A 27,567-nucleotide genomic window follows, 5' to 3' on the forward strand; every position below is an offset into this window, starting at 1 on the left:
CATTTACTATGCACTGGTCTCATGCTCATTTGATTTTGTCTCAGTCTGTGTTTGGACTTACGCAGCTTGGAGTGCTTTCCATGATTACGCATTTCTCATCTGAAAGTTGCCCTCGGAAAACTAGAAAAAGACTGAGAAAAGTCTGGAGGCACTAGTAGTGTTAAAAACGTATTTTGAGGTTATTTACAAAAAAATTGTTATTTTTAAGTTCCAAGAGGGCATATATCACCATTCAGTGCTAGACAGAAGTATCCTAATCTGTTACTTAACCATCCATCTAATAAGAGGTAATTCTTCCATTCAGCTCCTTTGCAACAGTAGTGAAGCATTCTGTGTGACATTATCACGTATGCTGCACAATGATGTGGCCTTCATTGTTGAAATTGTACAGTGCTATTATTTGCTGGTTGAAGACACAATTTCTCCAGGCTCTCATAAAAATCTTCTTTTTCAAACACTTATAGACCCTTGAGCATTGAAGAGAAGCACATTGTATTGGACAGTGTGTTCAGCAACAGGATGGTCCAGCTTTCTCTTGGCCACAGTTTGTCAGTGGCTTCTGTGCAGGCAGACAGTTTGTTAGTTGTCATGCCCCCATAGAAAGCAGCACATTGGTTGCAGCTTAGCTTTTCAGATCACATGTGTGCTTTCACAAGTAGCCCGTCCTTTGAGGGGATAGGAGATGCCCATGACCAGACTGGCGGAGGTGGTGAGAGGAGGTGAGAGGATTTATGTGACAGGTCTTGCATCTACATTCATTGCAGGGATATTAGCCATGAGGCAAGGGGTTGGGGGCAGTGATGGAGTAGGGATGGAAAAGGGTATTGCATATGTTTGGTATGCAGCAGAATACCACAGTGCTAGCAGTGGGAAGGGTAGAGGGTAGAATATTCCTCAATTCAGGGTACAATGAGCAATAATCAAAACCCTGGCAGAGAATGCAGTTCAGTTGCTCCAGTCGTGTGTGACACAGAGTCATGATGGGAGTGCTCCTTTGTGGCTGTTTTCCTGTGCTACTAGTCTTTAACTCATTATTTTACCCTTTGTCGATCCTTTTCTCTCTCTCTTTTTTCCTGTGTTTTATCTTTCTCCTTCCAGACTGTAGATGCTCTGACTTAAGAGTCACAGTGTGTCAACAATCTCATCCATGCACAAAACGTGATGATGGAGATTGTTGGTACACCACCTCTTGTCTCAAATTTATTCACACTGATAAATTAATCCTAAACCTTCACGCTACCTTTCTGCTGTGCCACATAAACTTGTTGAACCTCAGCCTTACTAAACCTCCCTCCTCCCTCTCTCTTCTCTTATTCCAGCACACATATATTAACCTCACCAAATTTGTTTAAACCTGTTGTCTTCCTTCTTCAGACACCCCCATCTACCAAGCGTTATCTCACTGTTAGTGTCTTTTTATGTATTTTTCTTTTTGATATTCCTGTGTTTTCACACTTTTTCACATTTCAATATCGGCCAAATGCTCTCATGTTTTACGTTTTTGCCCCATACTTCACCTGTTCATCTGTTTTGTGGGTTTTTTCCCAAGTATTTCCACGGGTTTTTTTCCCGTGTATTTTCATGAGTTTTTCGTACATATTTTATATGCTTTTATGCATTTTTTATCCTTTGCTATGGATCCTTGCTCCTTCCATCTGCACCAATACAGAAAAGTTTCCCCCCCATACTCTTTCGGCATTGTTGTGTAGCTTGTGGAATCCCTCCAAATGGTGTTGACCATCAAAAGACCCCTCGCCGACTGCAACCCCTCCTTCCAAAATAACCTCTTTTTTCTTTTTCTGTTTTTGAGTCGTCAGTTTTCTGACTAGTTTGATGTGGCCTACCATGAATTCCTCTCCTGTGCCAGCCTTTTCATCTCAGAGTAGCACTTGCAAACTATGTTCTCAATTATTTGCTTGGTGTGTCCCAAATCTCTGGCCATTATAATTATCTGGGCTGTTATGCCGTGGTCAGTTGATGAATTGTGTGTCGATTCCCAACTTTTCGTCTCCGACTGCGGAAGACATCTTCAAGGGGGTCCGTAGCTCAATGGAAGGTCCAACACACCCACTGACTCGCTACTGACTGCCGCTAAATTCCGTGTCCGTGCACGCCGCGGCGTGACGTCACGTGTTTTGAAAACGTCAGTGCAATTGGCCGCTGTCCGTCGCCCTCGATCGCCGTTGCTATCACCCAGTAGTGGGCGGGTGGTACACATCTTCTTTAACACCGGCATCCATATCCCGTTTAATTTCACACCCTCCTCCTTACGGTTGAAATTATTTGGGTGTTTAGCGATTTCGATTGCCTCCCTGTAGAGCCTTTCGTAATATCCGCTTGTGGCCGCTAGTACTTGCGTCTCCTCGAAACGAATATTGTGGTTCCCTGCCTGGAAGGCATGCTCTGCAACAGCTGATCGTTCCGTTTCTCCTCTTCTGCAATTTCCCTTATGCTCTTCCAAACGTTTAGAAACAGTTGTTTTAGTGGTACCCACATAAACATCACCACAGCTGCATGGGATCCTATACACTCCAGCTTTTTCCAGTGGTTTGCGAGCGTCCTTGGCAGGCTTAAGGTATTCCTGTATCTTCCTGGTGGCCTTGTAAATTACGGTAATGTTCCGCTTCGTCAAGATCCTCCCTATTCTTTCCGTTACATTTTTAACAAACGGCAGGAAAACCTTAGATTTTGCAGTAGTCCGTACGTCGGTATGATTTCTGCGTGGCTGCCTCAACGCACGTTTAATTTCAGCGGACGAATATCCGTTCTTCATTAGTGCATTGTGGAGATGTTCCATCTCAGTGTCGAGCAACTCAGGTTCACAAATATTTCTAGCTCTGGCCGCTAATGTCTTGATAACACCCCACTTCTGTTGTGGGTGGTGGTTCGAATCCCGGTGCAAATAACGGTCCGTGTGTGTGGGTTTGCGGTATACTGAGTGGCCCAAACTACGATTTTCGTTTCTAAAAACAAGCACATTGAGGAAATGTAACTTGCCGTCTACCTCCTCCTCCATTGTAAACTGAATTCTCGAGTTTATACTGTTCAGATGTTCGTGGAACCGGCTTAGTTCCTCCATACCATATCTCCACAGCACAAACGTGTCATCCACGTATCGGAACCATACATTTGGTTTTTTGCTGGCAGTACCTAAGGCCTGTTCTTCGAATTTCTCCATAAAGAAGTTTGCAATTACGGGACTTAGGGGGCTTCCCATAGCCACGCCATCTGTTTCCTCATAAAAGTGTTCATTCCACTTGAAGTATGTGGTCATCAAACAACACTTAAACAGTTCTGAAATATCAGCAGGAAAAATTCGATCCAGCTGTTCCAATACATCATTAAGTGGAACCATGGTAAACAGTGATACCACATCGAAGCTGAGCAATATGTCCTCCGGCTGGACTACTATGCCATTCAATCTGCTGATGAAATGTGTCGAATTCTTTAGATAAGAGTCCGAACGGCCCACATGTGGTTTTAGCAGCGTAGTCAAAAACTTGGTTAACGAGTAGGTGGGCGAACCAATGGCACTTAGTATCGGTCTTAACGGCACATTTTCTTTATGAATTTTGGGCAATACATAAAGCCTCGGTGGTAGCGCAACCGAATTGCAGAGACCTTTCTGTACACTCTCTTCAATGGAGGACTTTTTTATTAACCGCAACACAGTTCTGAGAACGCTGTTAGTGGGGTCCTTATTCAGCTTCCTATATGCTTGCGGATTCAGTAGATCAGTAATTTTACTCCGATAGTCGGCCACATCCATAACCACCGTTGCGCTTCCTTTGTCAACTGGGAGAACCAAAATACTATCTTCGTCATTCAGGAGTTTTAAAGCTCTTCTCTCACCCACAGTTATATTACTTTTCAGCGGTTTTGCATTGACTAATATTCTTACTGTTTCTATACGGATTTCTTCAGCTGTTACAGAATCCACACTGCGAATTTCTGCTTCTACACTGGCTATAATTTCTTCCGTGGGCACAAAATGCGGACTAACAGCAAAATTTCCTCCCTTGGCAAGCACCCATGTCTCATCATCAGATAACGAACGTTTGGACAAATTGATAACGGTCCGGGAAACGTCTAAATGCCGAACAGTCTGGTTAGGTAGCAAATTATCAAACTACTTCTTCTGTCTACTAGATGTTGTCAACATACACTTCCCCATGGTATCATGCAGTAGTCTATCAATTTTATCCCCGTCACCGCTGCACAGTTTATAAAGAAGATGTGTACCACCCGCCCACTACTGGGTGATGGCAACGGCGATCGAGGGCGACGGACAGTGGCCAATTGCACTGACGTTTTCAAAACACGTGACATCACGCCGCGGCGTGGGAGCGCGCGGACACGGAATTTAGCAGCAGTCAGTAGCAAGCCAGTGGGTGTGTTGGACCTTCCATTGAGCTACGGACCCCCTTGAAGATGTCTCCCGCAGTCAGAGACGAAACGTTGGGAATCGACACAGAATTCATCAACCGACCACGGCATAACAGCCCGGATAATTATAATGGACATGATATTTCCGGCCGTGAAAGTCTACATTTTAGTATCAGATGTCCCAAATCTCTGTCATCCTCTACAGTTGTTACCCTCTACAGCTCCCTGAAGTACCATGGAATTTATCCAATATTGTCTTAACAGATGTCCTGTAAGCCTGTCCACTCTTCTTGTCTGTGCTTTTCATGTATTCCTTTCCTCGCTGGTTCCGCAGAGAACCTCCTCATTCGTTACCTTATCAGTCCACTTAATTTTCAGTGTTCTTCTGTTGCACCACATCCCAAATGCTTCTATTCTCTTCTGGTCTGGTTTTTCCACAGTATATCTCACTGCCACACAATGCTTTGCTCCATATGTCCTCAGAAATTTCTTTGTCAGGTTAAGACCTATAGACGTTCCTTGCCCAGGAATGCTCTTTTTGCCAGTGCTTGTCTGCTTTTTATGTTTTCCTTGCTACCTCTATCACGAGTTATTTTTGCTGCCTAGGGAACTGAATTCCTTATCTTCATCAACTTTGCGATCGCAAATTCCAATGTTAAGTTTGTCGCTGCTGTCATTTCTACTACTTCTCATTACTTTCGCCTTTCTTTGATTTACGCTCAATCCCTATGCTGTACTTCTTAGCCTGTTCATTCCATTCAATAGGTACTGCAGTCCACTTTCATTGAAAATAGCAATATCTTCAGTGAATCTTATCATTGATATCCTTTCACCTTGAATTTTTAATCCTACTCTTGAACCCTTCTTTTATTTCCGTCATTGTTCCTTCGATGTGTACATTGAACAGCAGGGGCGAAGGACTACATCCCAGACCTACCAACTTTTCCAATCTTATTGTTTCCTCTTGGCTTGTCTACATATCGTATATTACCCATCTTTCCCCTGTAGCTTTTCACTATTTTCCTCAGGATTTCTAACATATTGCACCATTTTATATTGTTGAACATTTTTTGCAGGTTTACATATCTAGTGAAAATGTCTTGATTTTTCTTCAGTCTTGTTTCCATTGTCAACCGCAATGTCAGAATTGCCTCTCTAGTGCCTTTACCTTTCCTAAAACCGAATTGATGATTGTGTGATAATTTCCACACTTGTCGGCTCTTACAACCGTGCAAATTTTGTAGATGATGTTTTTCTGAAAGTCTGATGGTATATCGCCAGTCTCATACATTCTACACACCAGTGTGACAAATCGTTTTGTTTCTACTTCCCCAAATGATTTTAGAAATCCCAATGGAATGTTATCTGTCCCTGCTGCGTTACTTGATTTTAAATCTTCCAAAGCTCTTCTAAATTCTGATTCTAGAACTGGACCCCCTATCTCTTTCCTGTCAACCCCTGTTTCTTCTTCTATCACGTCATCAAATAAGTCCTCCCCTTCATAGAGGCCCTAGATGTATTCTTTCCAAGTATCCTCTCTCTCCCCTCTGTGCTCATAATTCCCATTGCGCTCTTAATGTTACCGCCCTTGCTTTGATTTCACCTGAGGTTGTTTTGACTTTCTGTATGCTGAGTCAGTCCTTCCGTCATTCATTTAATTTTTTTGATTTCTTCATGTTTTTCATGTCGGCATTTCATCTTAGCTCCTGTGCACTTCATATTTATTTTATTCCTAAGTGACTTGTATTCCTGAATTTCCTTGACTATTTTTGCATTTCCTACTCTCATCAATCAACTGAAATATTTTTTTCTGTTACCCATGGTTTCTTCACAGTTACCTTCCTTGTACCTAGGTTTTAAACTTACCCTACTTTTCATCATTACCTAATTGTCATCTGAGTCTATATCTACCCCTGAGTACCCCTTACAATGTTGCTGTTGTGGTCTTCAGTCCAAAGACAAGTTTGATATAGCTCTCCATGCTACTCTCTCTTGTGTAAGCCTCTTCAGCTCCGAGTAACTACTGCAACCTACATCCTTCTGAATCTACTTACTGTATTCATCTCTTGACCTCCCTCTATGGTTTTTTGGGAGTATGTAGTATGGCCCGAAACAAGAAAAAAATTGTCTAATAATCATGGACTTTAAACGCATGTCTTAAGTGCTATAGGCTATTGTTCAATAGAAGAGATGTCTCTCACAGTATCAAAGATGAACAAGTGCTCATTGCACGTAAGGTAAGGACTTTAGAACCCATGTTCACTGGATTTATTTTCTTGTTTTGGCCCATAGTACCACTTCTCAAAACATGGAAAGCAACAAGCTTGCAGCAGAAGAGATTTGTTTCACAGTATCAAAGAAGAAATGCTCATGGCTCTTAAGGTAAGTATTTTAGAGAAAATGTTTACTAGACATTTTTACTTTGCATGATCGTTCCTGTCGCATCACTGAATATTGACCATTCCTCCTGGGACATTGTGTAATTGTGTGGTGGGGCATTCGTATTTTTACTTTGTGTTTGAATGATTTTGATTAATAATAGTATTTGTACTTACATTTAATTGTATTCTTGAATATAAGACGTCATCACAAAATTTTGCTATGTTATTTAAATGCAAGTTTTCTTCTACTGACTATGCTGTATTACAACAGTTTAATGTTCCTTGCTACAAATAAGCACAGCATTTGAAGATGAAAGTCTGTGTAAGTGCATTCATGAATCTACATTACTTCAGTGTCAAGATTTGTACCATAGCAGCTGATCAGTATGAGTTCCACATGCCCGTTAGTTGTCAGTAAGGGAAGACAAAAAATAAAACCTCCCCCTCTCTCAGCCTCTAACCTGCAGTGGCCATGCTACTTACCATTCTGTGCCTGATAAGTGGGTAACTTTATTTAGCTCATGGCTGAAATCACCAATGTCAATTAAAATTAAGCACATCTTAAAATATTATTGTCTCTGCAACTATTTCTGTTTGTTACTGAATAAAAAACCTACTCTCTTACAAAGCTCGTAATGTTAGTTGATGTTTTCAGATTCAGCTGTTAGTTACTAGATGTATGTTATAAAATACTAATGAGGCACGAGTAATTGATTCAGGCTACATGCGGGCCACAGCTTAACGGCCACTGATCTAGGCAAATCCTTCCTAACTACCAAGAATCCCAAAGTCCTCACCTGGTTCAGATTCATTGATGACTTTATGATCTGAACCAAGGGTGAGGACACCTTATCCACATTACTCTCCAGCCTCAACCTCATCTCTCCCATTTGCTTCACCTGGTCCTTCTCAACCCAACAAGCCACCTTCCTCTATGCTGATTCCCATCTCAAGGATGGCTACATCAGTACCTCATTCCGTATCAGAACTACAAACCACCAGCAGTACTTTCACTTCAGGAGCTGCCACACATTCCTTACCGAGAAGTCTCTAGTATACAGCTGTGCCTTGCATGGTTGCCACATCTGCAGTTACAAGCAGCCCCTCTCCAATTATACTAAGGATTACCCACCCATCTTGGACAGAAAGAAACCTCCTGTGCCTTGTCTCTCCTGTCACCTATCATCTCCCACACAACCACCAGTCTATCACAGCGGAGTACTTCCCTCATGACTCTGTACCACCAAGGACTGGAGCAACTAAATCACATTCTCTGCTGGGGTTTTGACTACTGCTCTTTGTGCCCTGCAATGAGGTATATCCTATGCGTTATCCTTCCCACCCCTCCCATAGTGGTATTCCTCTATCCATCAAACCTACACAGTATCTATGTACATACCTGCTCCACCCCTGCCCCACCCCTTGCCTCATGGATCATACCCCTGCAATAAACCTAGATGCAAGGCTTGTCCCATACATCTTCCCACCACCACCTAATCCATTAATGGAGTGTACTTCACTAGAGATAATATCTAATGAGAAGTTCAGTTTAGAAATAGCTCACTGCTCTCTCCTCTGAGTGGATTGTTACACGATCATAAAGTAACATCTCATCTTGGCATGTTGTGATACCATAGTCAAAAGTGCTATTTTTATTGGGGAGGGGGGGGGGGGGGGACGAATGGTTGTTTGTGATCAGTACACTGTGCACAGTACCTGGATAGGTCTCATGTATTGCGTGGCGCTAATTGCTTCTCTTGTATTAGTAAACAGTTACTGAGTGTGATAATTTCAGGAGACTAATTTGTTACTTGCATTTTGAGTAGTGATTATAATTCTCAGATGATATGATAAATTGTTTGGAAATTTGCATCTTCCGTATTTATTTATGTTATAAAACTTGGCTTTCTTAGTTACCATTTATTCTTCACCTAAGGTTATCATTTATTCTTTACATAAGTCATAAATCTTTTTATGCTTGTAGGTTGCACTGATCAACCAGCGGTTTTGTAAATGTGTCATAAAATGCATCGGAGATACTGTACTATCAAGGCCTTACAGGGGAATCCTTCGGAAAGAAGATGTAAGAGCCACCGAAAAAGATGGCGTTGAAATGTATAAATGTTTTCGTCCTGGCGACATTATCCTTGCCAGAGTTGTATCCTTTAAAACACTAAATTGTATTGTTAAGGCAATGCAGACCCAGCCAATCCTGAATTGGCCGAGTCAACATAAGATGTTGCCTATAGGGCCCTTCCATGCAAAGTGGCTTTATTTCTGAAAACGTTCACATACAACTATCACAGATTTAGATGAAATTTTGTGTGAACATTCAAACATGTTCCCAATGAAGGTAGGTAAAGTTGGAAAGCAGTAGGAGAATAAAATTTTATATTCTGAGCCTTGTATTGGTAAGTTATTACGTTCAAATTTTCAGATGTATCCCACAGGTACTTTGGGAGATATAAAAAGCTAAACATTGCATTTTTTTTTCTAGCGTCTATTTTTTCTGTTGACTTTGCTTCATATTATCCATATGTAAATCAGTCAGGAAACCTTATTTTATTATTTTGCTTAAGAGAGTATAATGACTTACTTTCATCATTTTCAAGAAAATATTACTGGACATTTTATGCCTCAAAGCTGACAAAACCTCACAGGTGCACTGTTGATAGCTGTTCTGTGGGATCAAACAAATGGCTGCATCTCTGGAGGTATTTAATTCATGGTTGTGAAACTGCACCCATGTTTATTGTGGGCATGTGTGATTGCTCATACAAAATTTCATCAAAATCTATGATGGTCATGTGGTAATCCTTAGACCATTTGTCATGGAATGAAGTGGTTGATGGTACTTTTTTATGATTGTACAGTACCATAGCAGCTTTTGTAATAAGGTAGTTTCCAGGCCATTTCAAGATTGCTTGTGTCTTGGTGTCACTGACAAGCCATAAGATTGTTTCTTTAAATATTTCTCAAACAACTAAATGTTCTCATATTTTGTACTCCGTGCATATCTTCTATGCTGTTAAGTGGGTTCTCTATGGGGTAATAATAAAAAAATAGTTTTAATGTAGACTTAGTTTCAATATATTACTCGTTAACTATTCTTGCACATTTTTGAAGGGATCTTCGCTGGTTTATAAGATTACGAACATTTATTACATGATCAAGTGTGGAAGTATCATTATTACTGAAACTAACATCAAGCATTACTTAGAAAGTAAAGTCTGCCATTTTTTTCCTTCCTTGAATGAAGTTTTTAAAGTGAAAATTTTGAATTTGGTGCTATTCTGTAAAGCTTCTTCTCCAATGCACTGCAGCAATAACTTCCTGCATCAACAGATATCAGTACAACAGTAACTTGCAAAATGGCCTATCTTGATGTTCGTATTAGACTGTGATCTGTTATAGAATTCTTGAGTGCAGATGGTGAAAACCAGTTTCGTGAAAGATTTGAAAATGTGTATAGTGATGCAACAGTGGATATTAGCTGTTAGGGTTCTTGAATTCAAACAGTGAAACACCAATTTACTTTCATGAAAGACTGGAAAATGTGTACAGTGATGCAGTAGTGGATATTAGCCGTTACATGATAGATTTGTTGCTGTAATGAAGCTGAAGGGTAAACACTATTGACTGATGAAACACAAAGCAGCAGGGCTGTGATTGCAGTGTCTCTACACAACAGTCAGCAAGTTGTTAACATAATTCATGGTAACCACCAGGTGACTACAGATGATTTATGTCGCAGAAGCCATCTCAGTAAAAGCAGTGTGATGAGGATTGTTCAACAGCAGGGATACTCGAAGGTTTATGCAACTTGGCTACTGACAGTTTAAGGAGACAAGAAAAACAATTGCCTCCCAACTCTTTCAACACTTCCATTTTGGGAGGGAGTTCTGGGGAAAAAATTGTGACTGGAGACGAAACATAGGTTCATATTATTATTATTTTTTTACCAAGAAGCAAATAGGAACAGTCAGTGGAGTGGCATCACAGGAACTCACTGAAGAAGAAAAAGTTCAAAACTGTGCAATCAACAGGGAAATTTGTAGCTACAGTATTCTGGGTTGCAGTATGATTATGATTGAATTTTTGGAGGAGGGATGCTCAATAAATTCTGTCAAATAACCCTCAAACAGTTTAAACCACATCTTCAGTAAGTTTTCCCCAACAAAAACTATGGCAGATGTTCTTCCTTTGCATGACATTGTGAGACCAAACACCAGTTGTCACACCTCTGAAGAGACTGTGAAAATTGGATGGGAAGTCTTGCCTCATCCTCCATTCACCTGTGACCTGTCACCATCAGACTTTATCTGTTTGGGCCACTAAAAGAAGCTCATTGTGGGATTCACTTTGAAGATGACAAGGCTGTGAAAGCATCTCTGCATCAGTGGCTTTGGAAGGTGGACTGCATTTTACCTCATTGTAATACATGCCCTTGTTAAAAGAGGGGCCCAAAACTGTGGAAATGGACAGAGATTATGTTGAAAAGTTATAAATTAATTGTCAGTGTTGTCATTTTGAACTGGCGCAGTTGTATATGGGGGGGGGGGGGGGGGGGGGGAAGGCATTACTTTTTGACTGACCCTCATAAAAACTTTTCTATGGCTGCATTTACTATGACATAAAAGCATCTTCTGGAGAACACCATCGACCACACAACACCCAAGGAGTATCCCAAACAAATAAAACAACACAATACAAAACCGAGCGAGGTGGCGCAGTGGTTAGCACACTGGACTCGCATTTGGGAGGACGACGGTTAAATCCCGTGTCCGGCCATCCTGATTTGGGTTTTCCGTGATTTCCCTAAATCACTCCAGGCAAATGCCGGGATGGTTCCTTTGAAAGGGCACGACCGACTTCCTTCCCCGTCCTTCCCTAATCCGAATAGACTGATGACCTCGCTGTTTGGTCTCTTCCCCCAAACAATCCAATCCAACACAGTACAAATATCTGCACCAGCCTATAATATCAGATGTATAGTAATATGCTCCTGTGCAATATTTGAAGTATATCCTCTTACCCTACATTAATTAATAACATGATTACTCATTTACAGATGAGAACTGTACAAGAAACTTGCAGTTTTGACACTTAGAGGAGAAACCCCGAGTTTAATTCTGCAGAAGTTCTGTGCTCTCACACTACCTTCAGGAAAAAGTGATGGACCTAGACTCAACACGGCACACTATAACATGTCATTGCAAAATTGTGTTGCTCTTAATATAACTACAGATTATTAAATCAATAATTAATTTATTATTATTATTATTTATTAACCAGAAATAGACTCGTGCATTTATCAACAACTTGTTAACTTTAATTCCTTGTAGAAAATAACCATTTCTGATACAAATTCTAAAGTAACTCTACCCGTACCTTCAGTATGATACTTGAGCCTCCTGAACTGGCCACATACAGCTGATTTGTGGCAGAATTGTTGACAAAGCAAGCTTCATTTCTTCAGTGATGGATTTGAGTGTCTCTCTCTTTGAGTTTTTAAATTCAGTTAATGTCGAGAAGCCCAATTCACACAGATGTATTCTTGAAAATGCTTGTTTTTTTATTTAGTTCCAGTGAGGAATGAAAATAATTCATATCTTTGCTTAACAGAGAGGAATGTATTGTTGTTGAAAGTCATTTCAGTTTACTGGGAATTATAGCAGCATTATTCCATTTTGTATGACACGACATATTCAGGGATTTGGCATGTTTTGTCAAAACACATTTTTTTCGGGCTCGATGGTTTCATTACTTGCATTCATAGATGGACCACTCCATACATTGAAGTTATCCATATTGAAGAAAAAATAGTTTAATAGTGCTATAACAGAAAGTACTTTTGTAGTCACAATATTCACAAGGGGTGCAGAGCACAGCTGTGATAAAACTGAACTGAAATACTCATACAGTGGAAAGTCCAGGACTGACTAACAGCAATATTGTTGAACTGAAATACTGTATTGTTGTCTGACAAAGTGTGGGTCCTTTGGCAGTGAACATAAAGAGCAATGACGCTTAAGAAGTGGCTACAAACTGGAACAAATACATAAAAAAACAATAAAAATAATAAGAGAGAGACATTTTTTCTAATCCCTGGAATTTTAGGGAAAAGCACTTACCGCCAGCCAGCCATACATAAAAGATGCAGTGTTACAGAGTACTCTCACCCTAGTGGCATAGCTGGTGCAGTTGTAACTTAAGATAAAAATAGTATAACAACAATATTTAGTAATTAAATTGCATTTAATTTCTATGAAAATATAACAATTAGTAGCATGGGTTAAATTATTAAAGAATATACAATAACCTTATTACTTAAAGTCAAGTAAATAAATTACATTTAATTTCTTTAACAGCATAAAATTCACAGTTTTTCTGCAATCAAAATCCCTCATTTTATGACAATAATATGTAAATGCTCGCATCACACCCACACTTTGTGGCGGCACATCAGTGTGCCGTGCCACACCAGTTGCGGAACATTGCTCTAACCTCTATTAAGTAACAACATATTTACCGATTTGCAGATGAGGGGTGTACAGAAAACTTGTACTTCCGACGCCCAAGCAAAAAAAATCTTTGTTTGAATCCCACAGAAATTCTGTATCCTCACACTGTTTTTGGGACTTGTTATACTTTTTTGTTTTAAATATGTAAATAAACAGTGCCCTATAATAGTTTAAGGAAGTCTGAGAAAAGGGTGATTATGTAAAAATGGTTAGCTGTTAAACTTGTTTCTTAAATAAGCCTGTTTTCCTCTGTTTAATTAATTATAGTGTTCTATTTATGTTTGATATGTTAGTGTAAGACTATTTTATACCTGCATTGCATGTTTGTTACTCTATAGAGTTGAGCATAACAGTTTTCCTTGATTAGTTACTCCTGCAGCTACCAATGACAGACATTCACTCGTATCAACTGTCAACTGCTGAAAATGAACTTGGAGTTGTGATAGCTCATAGTGAAGCTGGTAAGTACTTCCCACAATACACCTGGAAAAAAAAGGACATGCAGGGTTAGTCAGGAGGAAAGGTACATGCTTCGAGGGGCGATAGTATTACTGATTCTGAACAAAAAAATCTTCATATGAACGTATACCCTATTCCAAATGGTTTCGAGATAGAACACATTTAATATCACTTTTGTACGTTTTTCTTGAATAACTCGAAAACCGCACCCTCCAGCAAAAATGTGTCACAGTACAAAATTAAACTATATTAAATTTCATACAAAAAAGGCCCTGTTCATTTTTTTTCTGTAGAACTAATGGTTTGTGCAAAGAGAGCACGAGAATGTTGAAAAACTCGCACGACGCGCATGCACTGTAGCTTACGTAATTTTTGTAGGCCAATTTGAGGTAGTTTCCCTACTTGATATACCATGTGTCCCATATCAAACTGTTCGTCTCAACTTGCTACCTCAATAGGCTACCCCAAATTGGACTACAAAAACTACGTAAGCTATAGGGCATTCACGTCAAGCGAGTTTTTCAACATTCTCGCACTCTCTTCGCACAGACCATTAGTGCTAGAGAAAAAATAAATAGGGCCTTTTTTGTCAGAAATTTAATATAGTTTAATTTTGTACTGTGACACGTTTTCACTGGAGGGTCCGGTTTTTTAGTTATTCAAGAAAAACGTACAAAAGTTAATTAAATGTGTTCTATCTCGGAAACCATTCGGAATAGGGCAGACATCCATATGAAGGTTTGAGTTCGGTGAGAAGTTAGGTGCGAAATGCAATACTGAACATCCAGAAATGACAAATAGTGACCATGAACTCCATATTGAGATATCAAGTGTTCTGTATGATAAAAACTGAATGTTACATTTAGCAAGCTTCTGACCAAGAGAATTCCCTCACCCCTCACCCCTCACCCTCACCCTCACCCTCACCCTCTCCCCCTCTGCCATGACTTTTCTGACTTCCTTCTACACTAGAATTACATTGTCATTTCATACCCTACCTTCCATTTTTCTTTGTTTATGAGAGAAAAGCCTAGTATTGGCATTCTGTTGCTGATGTTTGTCCCATTAAAATTTACAGCTGTTGCAAGTTTAATTGTTCTGTCTGCCTGCTCTTGTGTCGAAGTTTGTGGGATAATTAAAACACAAACTATAGCCTTGCTTATCAATTATTGAAACTGGGAAATCTAGAACAGATCTGGCACAGAGTCTGATGGAATAATCTGTTGTAAAATCTTAAGCTTTTCTGACATTTTAAGCTATTCATTTATTGAGAGAGAGGCATATAGTTGATATTAAATTTTATGGGAAAGCTCTTTAATTTAAGCAGGAGAGTAAAGTTACTTCAAACTGTGTATTAGATGCTTCTTCTTTGTCTGGTTCTTTCTCTTGCTGAAGAATTAGCTGGAAAGGTTCTGCAAGCTTGAAGCACATACTTTCAAGTCTTGATATCTTTTTCTTCTTCTTCTTCTTCTTCTTCTTTTTTTTTTTTTTAAATCTAAGTGTGTAACAGTATATGTTATTGTCTGGAGAGCCCTTAAGTTGTCTTCTTAAACAAAACATACCTATCTCCCCCATTGTACTTCAGCAGGCCTGATCTGTGTCTACGCCAGAAGGATTATAAATTTTTCCATAATGTGCAATTTGGTTTGAGAGTAACTGAGACAGTTTATTGGCTTTTTGGGCAATCTCAAGAAACTAACCAAGTTTATAATATATTGTCAGTAAGTTGAGACATTTTATTCTATGTTGTGGACACATGATCACTACATTTTGAACAGCATTCAAAAATCCATTGCTCATGATAAATTTGAATACAGGTGTGTTCACTAATGCAGTTAAGTAAAATAATTGTAGTCACTGTGGCTGCTGTTGTGGAATTTAGTCTGTGCAATCGCTGTATGTTGATGCAGTCCTATAAATTCATGCAGCGCATTGGTTGCACATAGCATTCCAATATTCAGAAACTAAATTTAATATGTGTTTTCTATATTTGGAACAGGTATTGAGATGGTACCTATCAGCTGGACGCAGATGCAGTGCCCAAAAACTTTTGTAAAGGAATGGAGAAAAGTAGCAAAAGTTGTTCCAGAAGATACAATAGTAGACTGAGACATTACAAAATGTTTTCACTCTTGTTATACCTTCTATGAAATTTAAACATGACCGTTACTGTTGTGGTCACCAATATGACTGTGTAATATTTTACATTGCTTTGTGTGTAGTTCTAATATACAAATTTTTACTTTTGTAAGTACTTTTTTTGTTGCTTTTCTTTTTTGTCTTTCTCCAGCCCTACTTTTTCCAAATGAGGCAATTAATATTTTGCATATTACCCATTACAAAAATTTCTCTGTGGGAAAGTAACAAAGCCTGTGAACAGTTCTGAAAAGAAAAACAAATGCCAATAGCTCAGTAGTTGTTTGTCACCTGTCACTAATACTTTGGAACATTGCTCATTTCTATAACAGAAAATAAAATTACTGATAAAGTTCTCATTCCATTGAGCTATCTGCACCTGAAATCTCATCTTGAAGAGCGAGGCATGGAACTGAGTGTACTGTTGAACTACCCATTAAACTTAGTAGTAATAGGAGGATAAATGTACCATTTCTGTCCTTGTGTTACTATTTGTCAGTAAATTTTTCATGGCAGCAGTAAAATACACAAACCTAATAACATAATGTTTGATTGTGCTGTGGTTCTCACTGTCTTGTATTGAATTAAACCAATAGGGGCCAGAATTTGAAGACAAGAGACTGTTGTGTTGATCACTATAAGATATAATTATAAACATCAAACAGGCATTGTTTGATAGCGAAAGAAGTTTTGGATAATTATAAGTAAGTATTCCTGATAAGCTGCACTTCTGCTACTGCTAACCAGGAAACAAAAGATGATAACACCACACCTCTACAGTTTGTAAGCAGATTCTTGTTGTATCTGTGCAACACTACTGTGTTCAACTGTGGTGGTGTTCTTGTGCTTTATGGATAAGTGACTAGATATATACAGGGGGTGGACAAAAATATGGAATACCAAAACACATTCCTGTGCCTAACATGCTGTTATAGGAAACCAATTGGCATTCAAAACAACAGAATGGATAAATACAGGTCCTGTATGGGTTTCAAGGGAATCGTATACCGTTCCACATGCAAAATAATAGCAAGTTTAGAAAATAATTATAGAGATGGATAGTAATCGCTCCCCCTTCTCTTTTAAGTAGACCACAAATGCTCAGTAATGTTGAGTACTGCTGACTGTGATGGACAGAAGAATTGCAACAATTCATCCTTGTGCTAACAAAACCAGTCCATGACAATGTGAGCTGTGTGAACAGTGGCCCTGTCGTCCTGAAACATCATCTCCGTTGGGGAACAAATATTGTCTCATGGGCATGAATTACCATTGTATGGTTGCCCAAATCATCACCAACCCATGCATCATGTTCCTTTCTTGGGTCATAAACCCCACCGTAAGTTGGAAACTGTATGAAACAAGATTTATCTGACAAAGTGGCTTTCTTCCATTTCTCCAGGGTCCAGGTTTTATGGCTTCAGCCCAAAGGTCCCTGTTACGGGCATTTGCATCACTTACGAGTGGTTTTGGAATTCCAGTGCTCCCTGCAGTTCTCTGCTTATGGTGCTCACTTTGTTTTGTTTTGGTGTTGACAGGGTTTATGAGTGTGACCTTCAGTTCTGTAGTGACTTTTGCAGCTGTTGTTTTATTTGTCATCACAATCCTCCTCAATGACAATCTGTCATGACCACTCAACACACACTCATCCACATTGTGACTTATTGGATGATGTTTTTCCGATTTCCCTGTATGTGTTATAAATCAACAATATGATGCCTCTTGAAACATGAAATATTTAGACTGCCTTGGTTACGAAGCACCCACCATATAAGCACCAACAGTTTATGCACGTTAAAATTTACATAGCTCTGAGATAATGCACTCACAACTACATAGAATACTGCTCTGACCACAACTGATGCAATGTGTTGAGGACATTGCACAGGTGCTGTTCATGGCCAAATACAACAGTGCAATCTCCAGGCTTGGCTAGAAAGTGCATTTATATTCAAGCATATATTTTTCATGGTGTTTCTATATTTTTATCCAATACCTGTATATAAAAATTCATATTCAGAAAATGTGCATTTCAGATCCAGTTTACTTTTGTATATTGAGAGGAAAATGCACTAGAAAAAATTATAAAACTATGAGACAGAATTGTTAGCCAGAACTTACATTCAGGTTGTGAAATTTTGAAACTGCTGATAGGGACATATGGAAACACCTAGATATGTGATGCCCCAGATTGTGGAATTAATAGTTCATTCCTGACAGATAAAATGTCTCCTCTGATCCTCACAACAGGCGGGTCCTTCTCATTGTGGGGTCTGAGTGACCTGCTCTTCCTTTTTAACCTTTGCCAATCTATCCTGCTCCCCTCTTTTCCCAAGGTAGAAGCTGTTAGTTCCAAAAGCCAAGGTAGTATCATGTATTTTTACATGTGCATATCAACAGTACTGAATTTTGGCCACTTGATTGAAAGTGATAGCTAGTAATTCTATATCTCAATCTGCTTTTTCTATACGTTTCTTAAACATCTCCAGGCAAAAGCTGGGATGTTTTCTTAAGTATCTTTTCCTAGCTGTGACCAGCATGGCTACTGTTGTCTCTAGTGGTGCAACTGAACAAGTGTCAGACATTAACTTTTTTCCCATGGTTTCTAGAACTACTACTTTCAGTAATGATGGCAGTGTGCTTAATGTTGCAGAGAATTCTCTCATCACACCCTGAAAACAAAAGCACAAGGTGTCTGACATCTAATTGTTGGCAATGCATCATTGTGTGGTACTTCAACACAGGAATTATGATAAGAGAGAAAAATTTGTGTTTTTGCCTTAGATACACTCTTACAGTCCTAGTCCACCAGCTGTGAAAACGGGCCATCTAATCCTTGCTTACATCTGCACTGAATAAGGTAACCCAGAAGTTTGACAGACGAAGAGCTGAGTTAGATGTTCCACACACAATTGTGGTGATCATCACGTAAATCCAGTAACAGATAGTTTTGTTAGTTCAGTCTGAATAAATGGACTAATGCTTTTTGCCAGCACCTTCTCATCTCCCGACCACTTGTGTATCTAAAAGTGAATGATGTTCAAAGCCAGGGAAGATTAAAATCTTCTTGTGATCCTGTCTTGTGCATAAGGAGAGCATGGTTTGTTTTAGTGGCCTGCGATGATAGCCTTCCAGCAGTATTCAGCAAAATTTATTGAAAATCCAGTGTTGTTTTTGGGAGTCTGATGCCTTCTGATGGAATGACACATATTGTGTGGAACAATATGTTAGAATGGACACTTTCCAGAATTATGAACAGTGGCTGTTGCTATTTTTACTTCAGTAAAAATCAATCTGAATGGTGATAACTTCACATAATTTATGACCAGATCATGCACATCACAAAAAACTCTAAACTAGCACCTCATAAAATGACTTTTACACTGAACCAGAATCAAAGATGTTGTCAAGACAACAGCTATCTTTGCAGTTCAGTAAAAGCAAGAACGGCCATATAGAGTCATTGAATCATTCGGCTAAACAGTGTTGTAACTAAAAAAGAAAGGCAGCTGTTTCATGCCTATCTATTTGGGCTTTATTGATGCTGGCAGTGTATACGAGGAAAAACATCATTCTGCATATTTTTGTAACAGTTGTTACACAATTCTTATGTTATTTTTGAAAAAAAAAAATCATATTTCAATTTTCCTGGGTGAACAACAATGCATTCATGCAGTTACAATGTTGCACTGTTGCAGTGCACTCGTTTTTCTGTGTTGCTTGTTGCAGAAATTGAAAGCTTATTTTGAGAAAAGATAACAACATGGGTTAAAATCACATAATGTTTATTGCAATAAAGATCTGCTCAAGCAGCGGTACAAAATACTGAAAAATTTGACACTATTCTCTGTGCTATTACTTTAAACATGTAGTCAGTATTACATTTTCAGTCCTCAATCAATGGGTTTCACAAGACAGACTTGACAAATCCATCATTCACTTGATAGTTGTGGATAGAAATTCTAACATGTGTCAGTTAAATCTTTCTCCTTGTCACTTTTGCTTGGCAAAAGTTTATCACACAAGGTAGGGAAAAATGAAACGTTAGCTGACGGCAGATTTCTTTACCCAGTACCTGTCGGCTTCTTTGCATTGATCTGACCACATCATGGTTGTAGGGTGTTAGGACTTTTTCTTCCCTTACAGTAGTAGGGTTGTCATGAAATTTATTGTCAGGTATACTCAGTTATTTTGAATGAGCCTCTATGCAACCCTTGGTCTAGTGCACTAAGATCCCTGAAATCCTCTGGTTACACCTTGCAGACTCGAAATCCATTGTCCTTGGCATTGGTAGTTACTTGAATCAGTCATTTTGGTAATACACACAAAAAGATTCTTTGTTCTTCTCTGTAAGGACATAATTCCTATCACATGGTAGGAAAATATGCCACACAATGACGAATTTCCGGTCTACAACAGTGAAATATTTACAGCTGATCAGTTTTTGGAAAAGGAAATTTTCTGTCAGTTGTTCTGCCCAAAGCAGTGATCAGACCAGATTATCATATTCTGAAACTCACCATCATTGAGCGGATCGAAATGTGCAAGAACATACTTCAGGTTGCATGAAGGTGTGTGTGCTGCGCATGTCCTCACAATGTTTACTTGTCATAACGACATGAAATCAGTGTTATTACCAATATTACATATTGCCACATTGTGAAAACAGTACTGATGTTGATAAAATGCAAAAGAATTGATTCAACTGTGGGCAGAAAAATTGCTACTGAAGATCGTCACACAAAGTCACATTACTTCCTGTTGTTGTGCTTTTCCAGTAGCAGCTGCAAGCGTCTTGTATGCTGCTTCAGCCTTTATGTGGTGAATTGCACTTTCCATTTCAGCTTTTTAAATCATTTGGCAAAATTTTAATAAAAATATTGTCCGACTCTGGCGCGCACAATTTTAACTTAAAATCATTTCTGAAAATATCTCTTTACATGTTTTCACTGATATTTAGTTTAGGATACTTATTCTGGAAAAGGACATACATTTTGTGCAGGCTCAGAGCTGAATTTAAATACCAACTAACAGTTTTATTCTTCGAGTAGTGGCTCTCTTACTTTGAAAGTGATTCAGTGTGTTTCTTCACCAAAACCTCTGTCATGATCCGTGATTGTGTTTAAGCTGTTGGAATGCTCTTCTGTTTTGTCTTCGAGGGTTGAATTGTTCTTTAATTTGTCAATCAAAATTTGCGCTTCGCAAAATGTAATGAGCAAAACATTACATAGTGTCTTTTGACAAATGTGTACGTCTACTGGTTTCTAAAGGTAAATCAAATGTATATCAGTGAACAATGGCAACAAAATGTTTTCTCTTCTATTGTACATCTCTTCAGATCAGCTACCTCAGTGCACTGTGTAGCCCAAAAATGTGTTTGCTTGTCAAAATCAGGTGCGCAAAATCTCCAAAATGAGCTGAACCTTACTATTTGCTGATAAAACTCTGCAAAATAGGAATTATGTTCAGAACATTGCAGTTTCGATTACATGTCACACTGCTATATTAGTGCTCTACAAATATGTAAAATAAGGGAAAGGAAACCAGTCATCTACATCGGACTGACACGTGGAGTACAGAAACACGCAGCAGAAAACAGCGTTCACACTAGCTTTTGAGTACTACTGTAGTACTTTTCTAGCAATAGTACACACAGTCTCGCAGACACCCAAATACACACTCACATACCATGACAAGACTATTAATACTTGACTATTGAAAGCAGTTACCTGGGCTGTTAGATGGAAGTGTGGAGGGGTAGGGAAAAACAGGATGAGGTGGTAGTGTGAAAGAGGTCAGTATGTTACAGATGACATAAGGCCATGCAACAAGATGAACAAAGTATACAGCAGGGGCGGCCAAGATTCTGGCTCATGGGACATGCCCTGGCATGAGCGCCATAGCACTCGGCTTCGCTGCACATTTCCCCGCAGCCATGCCATACTGTCTGAACAGGAGAAGGAAACTGTGAACATGCCATATTTAAATAGCAGTGCAGTTGCACTGCATACAACTTGGTTTTATGTTTCAGATTTCTCAGCAGCATGGATCACAAACAAAACAAATTTTCAGTACTATTTAATTATTTGGTGCACTGAAGACATAATTTTTGGTCTGGTACAGACTGTCGGCGTACTGGCAGATGCAGACAATTTCACACATTTTTGCACTCAGGTTGCCATGTAGCCTTGACTTATTTAGTTTCATAATCAAAAAAAGGTCTTTCACACAAATAAGTTGATCAAAGCACTTTTGCTACCTCATTATGGAGACATGGAAACTCTACCTGAGGAAAACAATGTAGACATCCTCGACAGTTTTGACATAAAAGAATTTGTCGTTAAAATAGGAATTTCCTTGCAGATCAGACAATTACATGTGCACATCACAAGGGCGCTTTCAACTGAAACAGCGAATGGTCTCGAAAATTGATGTAAGATTGGCAGTATCCTCAAAACTTTTAGAAAACTGCTTTTTTTAATTCTTCCGAGGCCTCTGTGAATTCTTGAAACCTCACATTTTCTTTAATAGCAGTGAGCTTAGGGAAGTGGACTGCATTTGTTTAATGTGATTTTCTTTCTGAATGCCTCCTCATCAAATCAGAAAATAATTGTCCCTCACCTTGCAGTGCCTTACTGTGGGCAGTGTGCAGTGAAGTCTGCTCTTAAAATGCAAGATCTGCACTCCATTCCAGATGTTATAATTTTTGTTCCTGACTTCTCTTTCCTACATAAATTCAACAATAGTGAGTTTTATATTGAAAAATTGTTCCAGGTTTGACTCTTGACTTAACCAATGTTGTTTGCAGTAATATATACGGTCTTCATATTCTTCGTTCAACTCCATCGAAAACAGTTGCAACTGACAGTGGAATAATGCTTGCAACATCAGAAATTTATCTATTTACATCACTGATATCTTCACATGCTGCATGCCTGCAAATTTAGGACAAAGTGCTTCTTGATGTACTTGAACATTAGATCCCATCTGTCAATCGTTGCAATTCTTTGCTGTTTTATTGTCAACTAAATCTTTATATTCTTTCTGCATTGTAATAGTTTTTCCTGGCAAATTTGCAATACCTGTTGCTTATGCAATTGCATAATATATATTGAGAATTTCATCCCTCTCTTTTGTCTTTCCCATTGTTTTTTTATAAGCTTGTGATGATAGAGTGCTAGATTTCCTCTTTTTGTGCAAACATCCACTGGACCTGTGAAAAATGAACAAATAGTGAAGAGTAAACACTGCTGATATCACAATCCTGCTGAACTGAAGAGAGTTATGCTGACCGAAAAAAATCACACTGCATTGCTAAATGAAATGTCACACTGTACCAAGTACTTCCAAGAAGGACCAAGCAACATTGATATAGGTAGAGCCATGGCATGTACACTTCGCCCGCATGAAGTTTGGCATGCCGTGGCTGGCTCTGTTATAGAGGGCACAATTAAAAAAAAAAAAAAGTAGGGAGGAGGAGGCAGTGGAAGAAACTGAGGGGCAGAAAGGGGAGAGGAGAGAAAGGTGAAGATAAATAGGGAGAAGAGGGGGGAGGGGTTGAAAAGGAGGGAGAGTAGATGGTGTGTGAGCATGCCCGGGGGGGGGGGGGGGGGGGGGGGGAGCAAATGATGGGAGAAGGCAGTGCATTGTCTGGACAGAAGAGAGTATGGAAAAGGCAAGGTGAGGCAGTGGGTACAGGTTAGTGAAGGTTTAGGCCAGGGGGATTGAAAGAGTGCAGGATGTGTTGAAGAGGCAATTCCTATCTGCATAGTTCAGAGAAACTTGTGCTGTGAGAGGTTATCCAAATGGCTCATGTAGTGAAGCAGCTGTTGGAGCCATTTGTATTGTGGTGTGCAGCTTGATCAGCAACTGCATGGTCAAATTGGCATTTGCCACAGTTTGGTAGTGGCCATTAATTAGACAGTCAGTTACTTGTCATACCCACATATAATGCTGTGCAGTAATTGTATCATAGCACCCAAGGGGTGCAGGATTGGGGGTTGGAATAGGGATGGACAAGGATGTTTTGTAAGGTGGGGGAGGTGGGTAGAATATCCCTCATCTCAAGTTACATGGAGCACAGAAACACACAACTGAAAACAGCATTCACACCAGTTTTTGAGCCCAAACTCTTTTTCTAGCAATAGTTCACATACATGCAAAAACACCCACCCACACACACACACACACACACACACACACACACACTTCCAAGGCCACAGCAAGACTAATTTATTGATACTTCATTACTGAAAGCAGTTGCCTGAGCTGATGGAAGTGGGGAGGGAGTAGTAGGAAAGAGGCAGGTCTGTGGACAGATGATTTCCTGCCCACACAAGATGAAGAGAGGATAGAGGGTACAGCAAAAAGAGATGTAGGAAGAGGTTAGGGATGACTGAAGGGGGAAGAAAGGGGAGGAGGAAAAGGAGAGAAAGATGAAGAGGGAGAAAGAGTGGGAAGGGAGAGGGGTTGAAAAGGGGGAAGGAGAGGTAGAGGGAAAATGCTCGGATGGGTTACATCTGTTTTTAGTTCAGTCAGTCTTGTCATGGCCAGAGGAGTAGGTGTTTGGGTGTCTGTGTGATTGTGTGTGTGAATGTGCATACTATTCCTGGAAAAAGAGCTAGTGCTCGAAAGGTAGTGTGAATGCTGTTGTGTGTTTTTGTGCTCCATGCATTGATCTACTATAGGTGAGTATTTTATATATTGCTCCATCCAAGAATTTCCATTATTGTTATAAAACTCTACAACTATACAACATATACACCTTTTTGGCTACACAAATTATGAAAACATTTTCTCATTTCAAGTAGCAGTTACGGTGTTCCACTCACCCCCTCATGTAGCAGTTTTCCAAGAACAGGACCATTTCCCCTCGACGTGTAAGGGTGTCCACTATCCCCTAGCACCTTGTGTTTATTGTCCTTCCACACACAAATGTTAACTTTGTTTCTTATTCAACCCACAGTGCATTCACTCATAGTGAAGTACACTGCAACAAAGAATTTCACAGTTCAGCAATTATAATAAAAATAATCTGCAGTGGAAACAATAATAAAAATAATCTGCAGTGGAAACAGTTTAATCAGCAGATATATAGTGTCATATACAATGTTATTCCAATTCTAACTCACTTTTGTCAAAAAAGTTAGTTACAATTTTGTCTGGGCAAATGGTTCAATTAAATAAACCATTGTTACTACTATTACTATGTCAGGTGATCGGAAAATTTACCATTATTCACTTGTTCTCTAAGTCTCTGGGGGAAAGCTAGAACTTTCCTGAAATATGAAGTTATTTTTCCCAACTAGATTTTCAATTTACATACTGTACAGGGCAGCTGGAAAGATTTAGGTTTACTTATCCCTATATGGTTGAATGATGATGATGTCAGTAACTGTGCTATTTTTCCATTGGTGGAAAAAGCTACATTATCCTTGTATCACTTGATGATAGGGCGTACAACTGCAACCCATTGCTCAGAAATTGTGCATCTTCCACACCAAATCAAGCTTGTACATTCTCATACTTCATTGTTCAATTTCCATTAACAAAATAGTCCTTTGTAATCATTTTCTGCACCATTATTTGCAGAAAGACAGCATTTCAGACACATAGGACATACCATTTGATGGAATAATTTCTAAGACTGGATACATCCAGTGACCGTTATTGGCATAAACTGATATGTAAAATTGTTTATCCAAATACTACAATGATGGTGGAATGAACAGATCTCGTAGGTGGTGGTGGTGTGGTCACTTCAGTCCAAAGAATGGTTTTTGCAGTTGTGTGTGTACAAAAGTTGGTCTTCAGACAAGATGTGGTTCACAACTAGTGTTCTCTTACAACACATACAATGTACTGTCCTGTAGTAAATTTCATTGCTGCTCTTATGGCTTAATGTATGTGCATTAGTTCTGGTTTCCTTACCATGAAGAGTATCTTCAAAATATTGCTATATTTACTTTCATTTGCCAGCATTCTGAGGAAAGTCACAGGATTGTGATTAGTACTATCTTACACACAAAGCTGTAGGTCCAAGAACACACAGTTAGGCAGTGTATACAGGAAACTCAATAGTACTGCAGGTTGATGGTTTGTCACAGGTGTTGCAATGTGGATATGACAGCACATAAGTAAGTTACCACGTCCTTCCAGCAAAAAATATGATTATTAAGTACCAGTAGTTTATTACACTTGTAATGTATTGTTTGGTCATTTCTTTAACATCTAAATGATTTTGATACTTGAAATACTTCCAGTTTCCTCTTTATCATTCACCATGGTTTTCAGTTTATTAAAATGATTGATTATCTATGTTACATCACAACATTTTGATTTTTAATAACATATTTTAAAACAGTGTAGAATTTCTTATAATGAAACAAGTCACATAATGTATTGCAGAAAACAAATAAAACAGATTATTATAGTCAATAAAATTACTTGTTAGCTGACTATTCACACCTTGTAACTGAGTTCCTACAGTCAAAACTCTTGATGTCGTGCGGAAATTGTATGCTGTTGCAATTGTGCCATGTTAATGTATGCAGCTGAGACACCAGGAACAAGCAGCATGTAAAAACTGATATTTTAAGCCCTACTCACAGACTGTTTGACTACACTGACTGTAGCAGGAAATATTGTTTTGTCCTGCTTCCTCTTTGAGATAGCTCCAAAGCATTGACTGCTTCCTGGCAACAGGCAGCCACAGCAGACTCTGATGTCTAATACCCTGTGCCTGGCATGGCAGCGGAACATCCATCGCTATTCATGCAGCAATCAATGCGTTGAGCAAGGGACAGTTGACACACAATGTGGTAATGCTGTAGTGGCACACAACCAATGTTAACTAACAAGAAATTGCTTATTTCATGCTCTGGCAGAAACAAATATTATAGTATTCATGCATTGTGTCTGTTTCTACTTACAATCAGATGCATATTTTGACATCACACCGACTGCTTTCTGTGGTATGTGGTGACTTTTATCCCTATAGTGCACATTTACATAGGCTGCAACTGCCGACTAGTATTATGCAGAGTACAACATTGCAGTGACAAAGGATAATATACACTAAAAATATGGAACAGCCCACATGTCATGCAACCATAATAGAGCTGCAGCAACACAAAGGCTTTATAAAGCTGGTGAAGGCATGTTTTGTTTGCCCCCCATGTCTCATGGCTATAGTGGTTTCCACGTGAAAAGTCGGCAACGCAATGCATTCTGTGCATGGAGATTCCTTTCCCCCCCCCCCCCCCTCTCTCTCTCTCTCTCTCTCTCTCTCTCTCTCTCTCTCTCTCTCTCTCTCTCTCACACACACACACACACACACACACACACACACACACACACACACACACACACAGAGAGAGAGAGAGAGAGAGAGAGAGAGAGTAAAATGAATCAAACTGCCCTGTATAAGACAGCTTCAAACTTCTGATTACTTTACAAATGAGTTAATGTGTTAAATGTTTGACATTAAACATGTAAGCAATAAAATATTTGAAATTATATTTAAAGTTTGTTGACACTGGATGAGTATGTTTTAGGTCATTTCTGCTCTGTTTTAAGAAAAAGCTAATTTTTCATGCATCTCACTGTTTGTCATACCACCTGTAATCATTTGTCGTACAATTACACAATTTTGCAGGTACATTCAGTGATATATGTGGATA

At 39.2% G+C, this 27,567-nt stretch overlaps 1 protein-coding gene across 3 annotated transcripts in view; it reads left to right on the plus strand.

The window, feature by feature from the left end:
• LOC124607038 (exosome complex component CSL4) overlaps window positions 1-16,004 on the plus strand; it is an 80,264-nt gene extending 64,260 nt beyond the window's left edge. For 2 of the 3 annotated variants that reach the window (XM_047139211.1, XM_047139210.1), the window contains 4 exons: window positions 6,679-6,768; window positions 8,752-8,925; window positions 13,671-13,752; window positions 15,750-16,004. In XM_047139211.1, the coding sequence (XP_046995167.1) occupies window positions 6,679-6,768; window positions 8,752-8,925; window positions 13,671-13,752; window positions 15,750-15,859 (456 nt within the window). In that variant the 3' untranslated portion in view covers window positions 15,860-16,004. The remainder of the gene's footprint in view (window positions 1-6,678; window positions 6,769-8,751; window positions 8,926-13,670; window positions 13,753-15,749) is intronic. The other variant, XM_047139212.1, reaches the window with a different exon arrangement.
• The last annotated feature ends 11,563 nt before the right edge of the window (window positions 16,005-27,567 follow it).

This window comes from Schistocerca americana, chromosome 3 (genome assembly GCF_021461395.2).
Source record: "Schistocerca americana isolate TAMUIC-IGC-003095 chromosome 3, iqSchAmer2.1, whole genome shotgun sequence".
NCBI classification, from domain to species: domain Eukaryota; kingdom Metazoa; phylum Arthropoda; class Insecta; order Orthoptera; family Acrididae; genus Schistocerca; species Schistocerca americana.